This window comes from Sturnus vulgaris, chromosome 12 (genome assembly GCF_052056855.1).
Source record: "Sturnus vulgaris isolate bStuVul1 chromosome 12, bStuVul1.hap1, whole genome shotgun sequence".
NCBI lineage: Eukaryota > Metazoa > Chordata > Aves > Passeriformes > Sturnidae > Sturnus > Sturnus vulgaris.
Genome location: NC_142254.1, coordinates 3,618,533 through 3,634,277, shown reverse-complemented (window position 1 = coordinate 3,634,277; position 15,745 = coordinate 3,618,533). Strand labels below are relative to the sequence as shown.

The 15,745-nt window shown below is 40.4% G+C and overlaps 1 protein-coding gene across 3 annotated transcripts in view; it reads right to left on the bottom strand.

Moving 5' to 3' along the window:
- The window catches only part of PEPD (peptidase D), a 144,971-nt gene that overhangs the window by 25,693 nt on the left and 103,533 nt on the right, over nucleotides 1–15,745 (bottom strand). For all 3 annotated transcript variants that reach the window (XM_088171820.1, XM_088171819.1, XM_014881912.2), the window contains one exon: nucleotides 2,523–2,707. In XM_088171820.1, the coding sequence (XP_088027946.1) occupies nucleotides 2,523–2,707 (185 nt within the window). The remainder of the gene's footprint in view (nucleotides 1–2,522; nucleotides 2,708–15,745) is intronic.

Below are 15,745 nucleotides of genomic sequence, written 5' to 3'. Positions count from 1 at the left end.
ACGTACCACAAATTACTCCAGAGTATACTAGATGTCTTCAAAATGTGCTTTTTCATGAAACAATGAGGCATGGATAATAAGCCTTCTCCCATTTCAGGCAGACACGTCCCACCCTTGCAGGAAAGGTGCTCAGCTGCTCATGTTTAGATTAACTTGGGCAGAGGCACAACCCCTGCATCCTTCCATGGCACCCTCCCATCAGGGTTCCTAGCCCAGGGAAGGCTGATCAATTCCAGCTCCCTGATGGGCTCCTGGTGTGTCCTTCCCACAGCCAGGTACCTCATCTTAGCCAAAGGGCCTCCTGCTTTGGGTCAGAGAGAAGGGAAGGGTCTACCAAAGGTGAAATTAATGCTGCACACAGAGTTTAAAGGGGTTGTTCTTCTGCAGAACTTGGAATTCATAATTTTTGAAATTAAGGTGATGCCATACACCCATCTACGTGCACTTTTATATGCAAATTAGCTACTTGCTCGTGAGCTTTCATACATGCTTCACATTCAAGGAATTTCTGTTTAGGATTAGATTTTGAAAGGAAACTAGCCATGCAAACATTCTTCATGTAAGAATGCAGTCACATGCCAACTCAAACAAATAATTTTAGTATTTGCAGGTATAAAATTCTGTGTAGAGCTCTGGCATTTTTACACAGTAAGTATTAAACTGGAGAGCCTATCTCATTTGACAATACAGTCCCTATATCCATTTTTATCTGTAACAGGCTGCTCTTTCTAAATTGTGGCTAGATCAGTTTGCTTTCAAAAAACGATTCTTAAATTATATAATACACCATATAATAACAATTATAAATTCAATCATATGGAAACAAAAACTATTGTCAAAAAATGATTCTGTAGCTTGTATGTCATACTACTGAAATCTGCTGAGAGATGGAAGGTGTACAGAGTCCATTGCTCCAGACTCACATTTCTAGAAATCAGTTCTAGAAATCTCCCTTGACAGTAAGGTACTTGCTCTAACCTCAAAGGATACAGTTTTTAGGCAAAACCAAGAAGGGTACTTTGCATTCTCTGAATTCTTCTCACTTGTTCCTAAAATTTAGTTATCTCTTTACCCTACCAAGTCTTGAACACATGCTCCTGTTTTCTAAGTCCACCACATTCAGAGAGGTTATTCACAACACAAGTGAAAACAATCTAAACAAAGGCATGCAACAGTAGGGTCCTGGATTTAAAAGTTTATGAACTCTCCAAGTAACCACAGTCCTTGTGCTTTGCTGAAGGTCTCTATTTGTACACAGAGAGAATGCACTTGGGAGGAATAAAGGGACAAGCATCCATCCTTTCTGTATCAGCTAGTGCAGAAACCTTAAAAGCAGAATAGGACTGCTTTTGATTTTTGTTTCATTTTTATTACCTGTAAGTTTATTAGCTGATGCTAATACATCATTATCACAATATTGTATCTCAACTATAATTATATTGTGAACATAATAAGTATCCTCAAATATTATATACTGTTTCCTCCCTGCCTGCAAAACTGAACCAGCAATGCCAGCTGTTATGTAGCCTGGTCACCCAGCATGAACAAGCACCAAAATATGCTTAAACCTTACCTGTAAAGTTCCTCGTTTCTTTTGCAGATTGTTGCAAAAGAACAGCTTACATATGAGAGGAGACAAATGATCCATTTCGGTACTGTATTACTGAAAATCCTTAAACAGTTAGCCTCAAATAACCACAACCTAACACAAACACAATCCTTCTGAAATCTTTCTGAAGCTACTGCAAACTTCCTTTATTAAACATTAAGTACAATTAGCCTTAGAGATTTTATTCTTTTAGCTATCATTGCAGACCCACTGCTGTTAATTGGTTATAGAATTTTACCTATTCTGCTTTCAGATCATAGTCATGAATCATCAAATTAACTCAAGGAAATAGACAATCATTCTGTGTTTTCTGCAGGAATTCAGAACACAAGAGGTTACACTTTCCCATTTGCAAAGACTGGAAGACTTGATGGACTTTTTTTCTTTCTGCTCTCACTCCAGGACAGTACATCTACCCTGGTGCCCATGCTGACATGAGCCACCAAAACTCAAGGCAGGGCTGTGAGCCAGCTTGTTTCCATATGACACAGCCCCTGGGATTTACTTCCAGGTACAGCATGGGGCTCCTGCAGCTGCCTCACATCTGGAATGGAGCAGGTGAATCTTGCCAATACAGGACTCAGGCAGACTGAGATGCCCTGCCACAGCACAGGGTACTTGGGTGGTACCTGTCAGAGCAGTGACTTATGGAGGAACAACACAATGTAGAAATTGAACACATTAAGAATGCCCAAAGAGCACCATCAGAAACAATTTATGTTTCAATGAACTAATAGATTTCCTTAGAGCAAGCTGCATAAAATACCACATCTACAAAAGAGGAGACACTTAAATGCACATCTGCTCTACCTCTGAGAAGATGCAACTGGGTAAGCACACATAAAGTATGAGCAGTGCTGATGGAACTGAGGGGGTTAATCTGCAGGAGAGTGGGGAATGGACTAACACTAACCTCTGGGTAGCCTCCAACATCGTGCACGTCGATTCCAAGTAGATGTCCAAGTCCGTGTGGCATAAATATTGCACCCAGATGAACCTTCACCATGTCATCTACATTGCCTTTCAGAATGCCAATTCTAGTCAGCTCCTCCAGATGGACTCTGTCAGCCAGACGGTGCATATCAGGCCAGGAGACCCCTTAGAGAGACAAACAGGCAGCTGAGTTAACTATTGCTACAAGTTTATTAACAACAACTTTCAAAAAACAGATATAAGACATGTGCCCTTTGTTTATATAAAAAAACAAAGGTGGAAAGAGCAACTACATTTTCACAAAAACATTTTAAACAAGACAAAACTATTTTAACATGTCTGTGAAGTACAGAAAACTGCAAACAAGAGAAGCAGCAGCACCTTAGAATCCAGACTGATATGAAAAGATGTTAATACAACGTATCTAAGCATGCCCACACAAATGTAAATGAATCGGTGAGTCTCCCATAAGAATGTCCACTGTAGATTGAAGTTATTTGAAATGCAGAACATAGACCATTACTATCCTATTCTTTTCAAGAATGATCATACCCATTTAGAACATCTGACACGACACTGACATGGACTTCTTTTCTACGTACATTGAAGATTTAAAGCCCACATCTTTCTGGCAAAGACACTCTCCAGAAATTAATGGTTCCCTTGTGTTAATGGGCTGTGTAAAACACAACTCCTCTAATACATGTACTGAAACAGCATTACAAAATACTGTTGTTTGACTGGAGACAGAGTGCCAGGATACATTAGGTTGCTATTATTTTGGTATAGGATACAATTTTGTTTGACAAAGTGCTGGGGAGAGGAGGGAGGAAGAAAGCAACTCTTTTGTTAGTAACAAAGTACTGTCCTAATTAGTTCACCATGGCATTGAGTCATCATCAACAGAGCAGCAGTTGCAGAGTCAAGACAACTAGGGCTAAGGTACAGTTGAAGAATATTTTCCTTATTCAATTTTGGCATGATTAAACAAATAAGAAATGAGCAATTTTTAAGGCCGAACTCCCACCAAGTTCCGTTTGCTTTAATCCAGTTAAACATGCAGCTCTAGGGTGTTGTGAACATAAATGTCATATCTTAATTGCATTATCACTTTTTGCTGAAGGTACTGAGGCTTCAAAGACCAAAATAAAATCATCCTATGGGAGTGCTTGGATAAAGCACTCAGCTGTCTTTTATGGCTCTGATATAACGATCAGAATCAAACTGAGCAGCAAGTGGCTGCTCTGCTCTGTGCATGCTCTCACAAACCAATGCCCCTCCACACTCCCACTGCACTGGCTGGGAAAGAGCTCGGTGCAATCAGTGAGCAGGCACTCAGTGACCCCCATCACATCACCCACACACCCAGCCTGCACACAGCTGCTGCCTGCCAAGCAAGGCCACAAGGCAGAGGACAGGCACACACAAACTCTCACTTGCTACTTCCTCACAAAAGCCAACAGTGCCCAAGTGAGTGATGCTCACCCACAAAATGTGTGCTATTTTTATGATTTCCCTACTTTAAAAAGGAATTAAGGTTTTTCATCCAATACAAACCAATACAGCTATAACCAGCTGCTCTTTGACAACTGTTCAACATATTCTGTAATTATTTATCTTTCTGAATATTGATTGTATTGCAATTTTCACTTCTCTAGATTCACCTGTGCCTCACAGCTCTCTCACATTAGGCTCCACTCTATTGAATATAAATTGAAATCACTACAATCCATCACATCAATATTACAATATTGACAATATTATTGTCACACTAAAAGTATTACTGAATCACATTTGCCTTCCTGTTTATTTTATAGTTGTGGGAACACAGAATTTCTATGTCTAAGTCGAGGTTCAGCTTTTGCAGTTTGCAGCTAACTCCAACTGCTCTAAAAATGTTCAATCTTTTTTCCTGAGGAAACCAGCTGTTCTTTCAAGATCTCTTCCACAACTTCTTAGCTGAGTATTACTTCAAGTCACCTATTTTCATTGCCATAACTGCAAAGGCACAGGTAACAACATCTGACCCTGGTCAACTGTTTGAAGCCTCACCCTCTCTTGTTAAAAGTGAAGGTCAGAACTCCATGGCTGGAAAACAAAACACAGGCAAATCCTGGATGCAGCTGAGTAGTTTGGGAGAAGTGGAGCTGAGGTGCCTGCTCAGCTTCCCTCTGCAGCTCTGCTGGCACTGCTGGTCTCAATCCAAACCCACAGACTCCACTTAAAGACACATAGCCACCTTTATCAAACTGAGAAAGAGATACTACAGGAGATACAAATATCAAACTGATCAGAAATAAAAACACCCGAACCACATATGCATTTGTATGCAGAAGTTTAATAGAGCAAATTAATGACACTATTGCCCTAACTGAAAAGACTGCCATGGTAAACCCTGAGTATTTCTAGGCATTGAGCAAATCCATTAGAATTCCTTCTTCCCTCGTCCCTACCTTTTTCTTTTTCTCTCATTGGTCTTAAGTGCAACTACTTCTCCTCCCCTTCTGCCCAGTACTCTTAATTCCCCATCTGTTTTGGTTTTTATTCATCTTATCTGTTTCATTAGAAACTGAAGACAACAAAAAGCTCTGCTGTAAACTAAATAATGAGGCTGGATGGAAAATCTGCAGCTTTGGGCTCTCTCTTGGAGCTAGGGTGGTGCTTCAGACAGAGCCCAGCAAAATTACTCTGGAGCACTCTTTTATCATGCAGCCAGTGCCATGAACTCTGCTAGATATGAAATATGTCAGCTCCAGTTCTCTCCCACATGCTGCTAGAGCTGCAGACTGGGGCAGCTCTGGCACAGGGAAATTAAGCTTCTGCTGGAGGCACCCTGCTAAATAATATAAATCTTGGTTTACAAATAAATAGGTATTCAAATAGTCTAAATTAAAAAGCAAATGTATCTGGTTTAGAGATAGATTGCACTTTCTAGTCTATTGTCTGGCTTCATGCTTTATTCTGTTATGACTATGGGGTGGTGGCCACCCCCCTCCAAGACACTTAACCTACAAGCCTTGCATAAAACACTCATATACAGAATATTACTTGAGTGCTAAGACAAAATAGGAAGAGATTTTGAGCTAACTAGAGACAGTGAATTAAGTGGAGTGATTTTTCTGGTCTTCACTTAAAAAATGGTGATATCCTTGTCTTGTTTGATATGAAAGGATTCCCATCATGCTAGGAATAACCTTTAAGAATAAGGGTCAAACAGATTTCTACCCATGTCTTAAGCAGGTAATTTGACAAAGAAAGAGGATCTAAATGCAAATCTTCAAACATTTCCTACTGCCTTTAAAATATTAAAAACATTAACTTTGTGAAGAGAAAAACTATTTTAAAGTACTAAGGCAACTGCTTGAAAGTACAGAAAAAAATCCACTGGAAAAAAGGAACAACTGTAATTCAAGGAAGATGTCTTTGACCATTTTATACAAAAGTATATTCATATGTTGTAGACATTTATTATAGAGTGAACAGAAATATATGATGCTTTAGAGTTATTTTAAAACTAAAACTGTATTATTATTAGTTTTATCTGGCAACTGGAGTCTTTATAATGCAATGGCCTGTGCAAGCCCAGCTGTCCCTGCGACTGACTGGCATGTCTGCACTCAAGTGTCCTTTAGATAACTAGTATGTATACTTAAAGAGTAGAAGTCCTTAAATTCTGCTAATCTAATTTTCCTCTGTAGATACTGAACTTCCAATAATTGCAAAAAGCAGAGAAAGGAGGAAAAATTAAATAGCAGAGTTGGTAGCTTCATCAACCTGACAACCTGATAAGAAGCCATGAACAGAACTTTTTGGTATTCTCACACGATGTGCAACTTAACAACCTGGAAATGCCACAAGGACCTGCAGTGAGAATATGTGAGCCCCTCTCACAGCCCAGAGGTGTCTCTGCTCTGCTCAGATGTCTGTGCACACGTGTGTGGATAGCTTTAGCATGTTCAAGAAAACAGTAACAAAGAGTCTGCAGGCAGCCAGGGAACAATCTGCCCAACAGACTGCAGACTTGCAGATGTGAGGAACAAGAACACTGGCCAAACAGTGCTGAATGTACAAAAATTTGTGCAAAGAATCCTTAATTCATGGAGGCTCCTTAACCTTCAGACACCAGCTTTTGGATTAGTGGAGGTCCAGCAGAGACTTCTGTGCCCTGCTGCAAGCTGACAGGAGAAGTCAAACACCACATTAGCATTCTTGTAGGGAGAAAAAGCAGCTAAAAACCAACCAAATATCACAACAACTTCCACACAAAGGGCCTCTACCATCGGGGGTGTGAGTTACTTCAGTGGCTGTTTGCAGCATGGGCCAGCACTGACCTCCCACCAATCCCTCACTAGGATGTTTTACTCATGAATTATTCAGGACTATTATTTTTAGGCTTTGGTGAAGTTTATCATAGTTGTAGACATGCTTTTTGTGTAAGAACTTCTACGATAGTTGCAGAAATGGTTTTTGTGTAGAAAGGTTAGTTCAGTTATTATCTTTAAGCCAATTTATAAACCAATTATAGTCCAGTGACAGATGAGGCTTAAAAAGTCAGATTGGAGGGTCCTTGGACTTTGACAGCTTGTACCAAAATGAGTCTGTACTCAGGAAAATCTGCTGATGAGGTGTCTGCTTCCTTCTTAATTCTCTGCCAAATGAGATACTGGGTAATACAGGTCACTGAACCAGTGCTTGGCTCCCCAGGAAAGCTCAGCTCCCAAGGCTCATTAGGCTGTGATTTGTTCCCTGCCATGCAGCACGTGCTCAGCACAGAGGTCAGGTCAAAACCCACCTTTTCCAGCAACCAAAGCACTTGAGATTCCTTCAGATACAGAGTGAATGAACTACACAGCAGCAAACAGACACTGGACATGTCCAATAATGCAATAAAACAGACCACGGATTAATTAAACAACAAAAATCTGGGGAGTTTATTAGTTTTCAGACACCATGCAAACAGTACATTGGAGGTTTGCAGATGTGTGAAATGGCAAGCTTAGTGCATTAAGTTTGCCAAAAGTTTTTTTTTTAAGGTATCCCCATAAAGCTAAATGTTATCTGATACTCTTAGATATTACTGTGAAAGAAAGGAAAAAGATAAAACTAATATTATTTTATTTCCTTGAAAATATTTCCTCTCTGATATCTGTTTGCCAAACCCCAGAAAATTTCAGATAAAACCCCAGGTTCAAGGACTCTGGAACATCATATAAAAATCTCTGCAATAATGTGTGGCCTCTTTGATCACACCAATGGAGGAGATTTTTGTACCCTCTTTGCCTTCCTCTAAAAAGAAAGAAACACTTCTAGTGAAACCAGAAATCAAAAGCATTCCTATCTTTTGATGAATATACCATAAATTTTTAAACAGTAGAATTAAAAAGATGAATTGCTATAACACATCACACTATAAACTGTTCCACAGTTGCTGTTAAATCACTAGTATTTTTATCCCAGTGATTATTATCTGAAGTTTTATTAGAAGCCATTTGAGAACATAAAGTAGAAACAGCATACAAAAATAATTTAGAATTACTGCGTGGTATTTAGCCACTTTGGTCAGAAAGTACTCTGAAAAGGACTAACAGGATTTTTTTGGCCACGACTTAGGGTACTTTGTGGTTGTAATGTGACAATGATTAAACCACAAATGATTTAACAGGGCTTTTTTTGTTGTTGTTGGGTGAGGGTTTTTTGCCAACACAGATGTCACAATCTTACTAAAAAAAAACGAGTATGGCAAGGTTGTAGTAACTTCTCCCCAAATTGTGCTAAGGTTAAGTTACATTTAATTTCCAAGTGTCCACAGACAAGGACAAAAGGCCCAGTGTCCCCTGGCAGTGCCACTGAAATGCAGACAGAACACACAATCCCAGTCCAGCCAGCAACCCATTGGAACAGATTAAAATCTGCCAACTGGCAGACACCATATCAGACATAAAACAATAGGTCTTTTGAAATTCCAATCAGACCCAGTTTAAAAAACAAACCAAAACATAATTTAAATACTAAACCAATTATCTTTTCCCTCCTCATTTGGGTGCTAGAGAAACAGTTGTCGTATTTGTGATTTTCATGCTTTCTTTTTGGCCCACTACATGAAATATTCAGTAGTTGCTCTGGTTTTGAACTTGGTGTCTTGCAGCACCAGGAAAGGCAACTCTGCCATGGGCCAAACCCCCCAAATGCTGTACTCTAACACTGGCAACGTTTGGGCAACAGTGAAGCTGCTCAAAGCTTCATCTAGTGTGTGGATGAGCACATGGCTCAAGGGATGAGCACAAGATGATTGCATGGATGCCTAATTCAGAGGTGCCATTTTTGATTGTACTTTACAACTGTGGCATGGCTGCAAACTGGCTGCCATATGATGAGAAGAGCCTGTTGATTTTCCCAGCCCAGTTACCTGAGCTGACCTTGCCCTGTGCCTGGAGCCCCAGTGCCACAGCTCTGAACCAGGATGGGCTCCTTCTACAATCATCCCTTTATTCCCAGAAAGATGCACCTGCCTTACAGGCATGGGAAACAGAGATTGATCCTCACCATGTCTGAAATGTGGACTTCTTCAAAATGCTGAGCAGCCCTGTGCTATTCAGCTGTACTGTGCCATTCCTTTTGCATCAGTATGGTGGAGGCTTTCAGCAGTAAGTGCATCCTCCCAGGTATAAACCCTGCACAAGGTGAGCTGTCACTCACCAGGAGCAACATGAGGATAACATTCTGCCATGCACAAACATTAAACAAAGCAATAAGAAGAGCTGCAGATGTGGAGCAAGAGGAGGGATTTTTTTCCATGTCTGGAGCAGTGCTGGCAGACACTATAGATTTTACAGCATGTTCCTTCCAAAACAGGTGTATGTTGAAGACGAAAAAAGGAAAAAGATTGACAGAATGAAGGAAGTGCTTGGAGGGAGTGATAGCAGTGTGGAAATTTATCAATCTTCTGAGCTCAGAAAAGACTCTGTTTAGATAAGACTCAGGGCAAACAGCATAATTTATGTCTAGCAGGTTTGCACTCTGTCAGCTACAGCTGATGCAGTGTCAAGATTGAAGGACTTGTGAACTTTGCACTTCAACTCCAATTACAACATATAACAAGCACAATTCCTGAACACTGAACTGTGAGAAAATCCGTGCAGGTACTAAAAATCAGACAAGGTACAGGCAGCTTATTCCCCAAAAATCACTATTAAAACCAGAATTGTACAATGTTACAATATAGAGCATGTTACAATTAGGGAAAAAAGATTTAAAAAAGCCTTAAACCAAAATCCATTCAGTATAGAAAGGCTAAAAAACCTGCAACCAATTTAGGTTGAGTCTGTAAAGATATCTAAATGTATTTGCTTGTGCAAGCCACACCTTTGAAGAATCCATTAAAGTAGTGAAAAAATCCCCATGTTGAGCTGGAAAGCTGCAGGTTTGTCCCTGAGCCATGGCAGCTCCTGCTCAGGTATCTGAAGATCAGGGGGACTTCAGGGCTGAAAGACCCAGCAGTTCCAAGTGCCTGTTTTTACACCCTTGGGAGTAACTCAGCATTATGTGAGGCCTGTGAATGCTGCAGTGCTCTCTGTCTGTGGGGCAGGAAGAGCAGCTCCCAGGTTTGCAGTAGAGACCTCACATTCCATCAGATTGCTGCTTTCACAGGGGGTCTGCAGGACCCAAATACTCCCTTTCCTTTCACCTCCTGCCATAGGTTACTGCTGTGCTGAGCAAGGTTAGGTTACTCGACCAACGAGAGCTCTGGCAATCAATCCTACCAGTTTTATTTAATATCTTGAAAGAATGAAGATTTTCAATTTGATTGACAGTATTGTCTGTGCATCCTTTAGTGCCTTTTGCTTTATTTCCAAAGTAGTAGCAATGCCTTAACCATTTATACCAACAAAACTAGAATTAAAGCACCACAGAAAGCTGTGCTACCTTTGCTGGGTCCAACTCAGAGTCAGTATTCAACTTCTGTTGAATTTTTTGTTTCTTCATTAATTGATGAACATTCATACCAGTAAAAAAGTACAGCCAACTCCATTCAATAGAGAAGAGAGAGAGCAGATTGCAAATAGATTTTAAAAACATACATTGACAAGATTTACTTTCCAATCTGTCTTTCAACACAGTAATGCTTTCTGAATTGCAAGGAGGGAAAAATAATACTGCAGTGCCATTCAGCAAGATTTGTGAATATCAAATATTTGCTACAACATGCCCTAAAAGCATTTGTTCTTCAGAGGAACTGGACTAAAATCTTCAACTTCTGTCATTAATATTTTATTCCTGAGAAGAATTGTTTTGCTGCAGATATTACAGCAGATTAATAATGATCAGCAGTGCTTTGACTAAAATATGACAATCTGAATGGGAATAATTCATATGGGCATCTTGAAATTATACAAACTGTAAAACAGATTGTGCTCTCATACCCTTCCCTGTTGTGCTATTGTCAAAAATTCCAGTTTACAGTCCAGTTTCTTTTTAAAAATTCACCAAAATCAGCTACTGTTTTTATACAGCACAACAGTGAAGCAAGACCACATGGTGTTCCACTGTTCTGGACTACACAAAATTAAATTCAAAATGACTTCCATGCAAAAAACACCCACTGCATGTGAATAAGAACCTTCTACCTGGGAGGACAATCATTAGTAACAGTTACAGTTATTTTCTTTGGGTATAATAGATTTCAATCCTAGTTGGATACAGTGACAATTACTCTAAAGCAGTATTAGCAACCAAAAATAAATCTGAATTGTACAGAAGTTTTAGAACTGTTGTGGACAAAAAGAAGCAGTAATCTATGAAGCTGCAAATTTTGAATTTGCATATGTTGCCAAGCACAACTCTGCTCAATTTAATAACAGAAACACCTGCTGGTAATATGGTCTGCTATGCCAAATATATACCCTAGCTATTAGTTTTCATTAAACTGTTTTTATTAAACAGATCTTTAATTGAGTTATTTTCATCTTTGGTCTTAGTACTATTCTACCTGAGCTGGATTCTCCACTATTCTTTCTTTGTTAGAGGCATTTTACTGGAAAATAGAACAGGGAATCATACTGCTGCTTTGAATTCAAATCACAACATTTTTGTTGTCTAAACAGGTTATTTATGAAACTAAACTTACTTCCTCTTGTCAGTCTCAATGAAAGAACTCTGCCTCAGTATTTAGATGCCAAAGGAGGACACACCATCCAAAATCTACATCCTGCTCTACTAAAATACAAACCATTCACCCTGTAAAGTCTCTGGGCTTACCCCTCTACCCCCATCAGCTTTTCCACTTCAATCCTTTAGCATCAGGCAAACAGGGAGGAGGCCAAACACTAGAAAATAAAATGGCTTCTTTGTTTTGTTCTTCTAATTCACAACATTCCTTGGAAGGCTGGGCATGGGAAAACTAGCTAAGACAGCCCCTCCATTGCAAAGCAGTTAGGAAGTTACAGCAATAAAGGAAACCTGAAGAAATCAGGAGAAACACACAAAAAATGGTCAGAGTTTCACAGAGCAGCTCCACTCTTATGCAGTTACAGCTGCCCACAGGACAAAGACCACATGGGATTAACTTTGTTCTGCATCCTGCAGCTACAAATCCTCCTGAATAAGGGGAGAGCAGGGGTGGCTGACACTCAAACTCCAGGAACACACTGAGCCTGCTTTCCAGGCTGCCTGTGGCAGGTGGCTCACGGCAGACCTGTGACATTCCACCCCAGAGAACTCCCAAGGATTGCTTCTCCTGGTGTTCAAAGGAAGTCCTCAGAGCCAGAGCTACACAAGGGGCCCCCTCTGAATCATTCTGTATCTCAAACTGCTCATTTCAAAATCGTCTGAACATGACAAAGAAACGACAGACTGGAAGGGTCGCTCCTAACATTAGAGAAACACTTCAAACACCTATTCTCAACTGCAAAATGCAAGATTTGACCCAGTGAGGCACCTGGAGCAAAGACAGAGGAGGGACCATCAGCTAGAGACCCTTCTGAACTCTGCTTGGCCTCTCTATCTCAAAACACCTGAGTCTTTTGAATTTATTTAGCATCTACAGCAAAAAAGAGGAGCCACTTCTTGTAGACTCTGAGGATCAAATGGTATCTACATGATTAATAAAAGGATCTTTCATTTGCTTGGCATGTAGGTCTACTTCTTTGCCTGAAATACTTTTGACTGTACTTGAAGTGTACTTGACTGCACTTTCCTGAACAAAGATTATGTGGCAATCCTGGCATCAATGAAATCTGCAAAGGCTGATCTTTGATCCTGGAAGACAGCATTTAAGAGCTTAAAGAACCCACATCTTTAACTGAAACTGGATTTCTGGGAAAACCACACACAAGGAACCTTCCAGCCCTAACATGGAGAAACCTCCATCTTGTGTTGTCAGAGCCCTGGTACAGAGATTTTCTTCAAGACCTTCCTCAAAAGCATTTATCGGAAAAGCAAAGCCTGAAGGCCAGAGGCAAGGCAATACTCACTGTCTTGGACAGCAAAATGCACAACTTGGGGATATGCATATAAAATGAGCTCCAACTTGAAAAATGCAGAGATACAAATTCTATAGGGAAACCCTGTGGTAATGTCAGTATCCCAAGGAGGAATTCACACTGCACATAAACTGATGTGATGAACAACAACTTCTGTGCATATTTGGAACTAATTTTTATTTTTCATTTTATTGAAACAAACAAACATCAATCAGCAAATATTCCCAGCTGCATAGCTTAATGTCTGAATGCAATTTTGATTCAATGGGGACTCTGTATACACAAGCTTTTCAAATCATAAAAATGTAGAGATAGGGACTTGAGTGACTGCCAACCTAGCCTTACTCAATTGTTCCTTGGGAGCAGTTTGCTAGACAAGGAGATCTTTTTTGAAACTGGAATTTAGGACAATAGACCTTACAAAGCGAGGTGCTTTAATTCCTTCTTCCTTGTACCCCAAATATTAATGTATATAACTTAAAAGATTGAAAATAAGATTTTTTTAAACATAGCTTTTGCAGTATTACCAGGAATGCTAAGCATAAGTAGCTCCCTTCCTTCTCCTTCTCCTGTGATTTTCCATTAGACTACAGAGAAGACAGAGAGTAATGCTTGGAGGTCCCAGGATGCAATTGCAAAAGGATGAAGATGGAAAGTATGTGATTGCTCCAATATTTAGCTCATTAATCTTAAAGACTCTGTTTATGCTCTAGTGCGTTAATACAAAATCGTTCTAATTGCAAAGCTGAGAGATAGGCACACTTCCTTTTTACTTCTTCTCAACACAGTAGCAACACATTTCAGAAACTTCAATGTTTCTATAAACAGAAACTGTACATAGAAGTTTTCTATATGTAGCAACCATACCGTCCTCATCAACTAGGAATTAAATTTATAGAACTAAAATTATTAATATTCTCTAAATGCTTAAGATAATAACCCAAACAATAAATAGCAGAAATCACTTGAGAAGCTGCACACAGTCATTTGCTGCAGAACAAAAAAGGAGCCACTCCACAGAAACTTCCCCAACACTCCTGGACTCGTATGTATCACTGACAGCACCACAATGGTGCCCAGGGCTGGGCTAGGAATGACTGCACTTCACACAGAGACTCCAGCACAGCCCTGCCTGTGGGCTGGCAGCACCACCTGCCCTGGGCAGAGCCTCAGCTGACTACACTGATCCTCACCTGCATCTCCTTGGCATCCACCACTGGCATTTCCATGTGCATGGGTCACAGCAGCATGGGCTGGCTCAGCTTAGGAGGGATACCAGGAGGGTACCAAGCCCTGGCTCAGAGTAGGGTGAACTTGAAATTTAGATCGTGTTTCTTCAACAAATTGTTTCTTGACGTTTCAGAGAGGGACTTAGAGCAAAACAAATTATTTCACACTTTCTTTTCCAAAGAGATTTATATTAATTCCAAAAAGCAAACAATAGCAGTCTCCCAGGTGTAACCAGCTACAAATCATGGACAATAAAGCCAACACATTGACATTGGATCTAACACAACTAGGATAAAGAATGAAGTGAGACAGTTTTGGGAACCATGCACATGTGCCCTTTCTAATCCTCCAGAGCTTTCCACTATTAACAGACATGCCCCTCTTGCTCACAAAAGATCTAATCTAGTGCTGCAGCTCAGGCTTTCAGCTGCTGCCATGAGGTGTCCACTGGAGGTGCTACAGCCATCAGGGCTGAGACCTTCACCCCTGCACTCTGCAGCCTCATGCCTACTCAGGGTGTGCTACACAATCCTTTTTTTCCACCACAGTTTGCTTTTTTAAGCCTGGGCAATTATGGGGGTGGGGGAGAGCTACACTAAGAGCAGTAATTTTATGGTTCTAGCATCAAGGACTCTGGAGTTGAGCAATATCAACTGACACTGTCTGTGTGAGCTTTGCTTGGACCCTTGGTGCTGACATGTGATGGTTCAGTCCTTTAGTTACATGAACATCTGCTCCTCTACACAGATTTCAATAGTACCTAGGTCTTTTGATGATGCTGCCTATCCCAGTCCTGCAGTAAAATCTTAAAAAATGTAAAAGAAATTTCAATGGCACTTGCCAGAGGAGCAGACCCAGGGCTATGTTTTGCAATGTAGGCAGCTGGCTAAAGGATAGAAGACCTCATGCAGCAAAACTGCAACAACCATTCATGTGTTACTGAAGATATGGAGGAGAGCCTCAGAAGCACCAGTGGAAAAACTTCCACCACACCAAGCAAAGCTTCCCACCAACCACAAGATGCAAATCCACAGGAAGCTCCAAGTTCATTTACTTCTAGGGCTACCCAGTTTCCAGAAGACTCCAACCTCCAAGGCAAGCACAGCTCCTGAAACCACTGAAGATTTCTGTTCATTATATAACTCCTCTTCCATCTGTTACAAAAGCTAAAAACAATGAAGAAAAAGCCCAAGAGACTTCACAAGCAGGCAAGCATGGCAAATGCACCTAAAAGTTGCCTCTGGTAATCAGCAACCTTTCTTGCACGAGAGCCAGGTTCCCAGCAGGATGCTAAGCAACTTGCTTCAAACACAGAGATTTTTAAAAAATTATTTTACATTTTTTCATTAATCATTTTCTTTCATTTTACCAGAGTATGGCTTGACAATCTGGAGTGTAATTTGTAGAAAGGCTGGGCACTGAACAGCTGTAACAGAGGTCAAAAGATCTGGGGTTTGAGCAAGAGCAATGTTCAACTCTCCTCAAAAAGATCTTG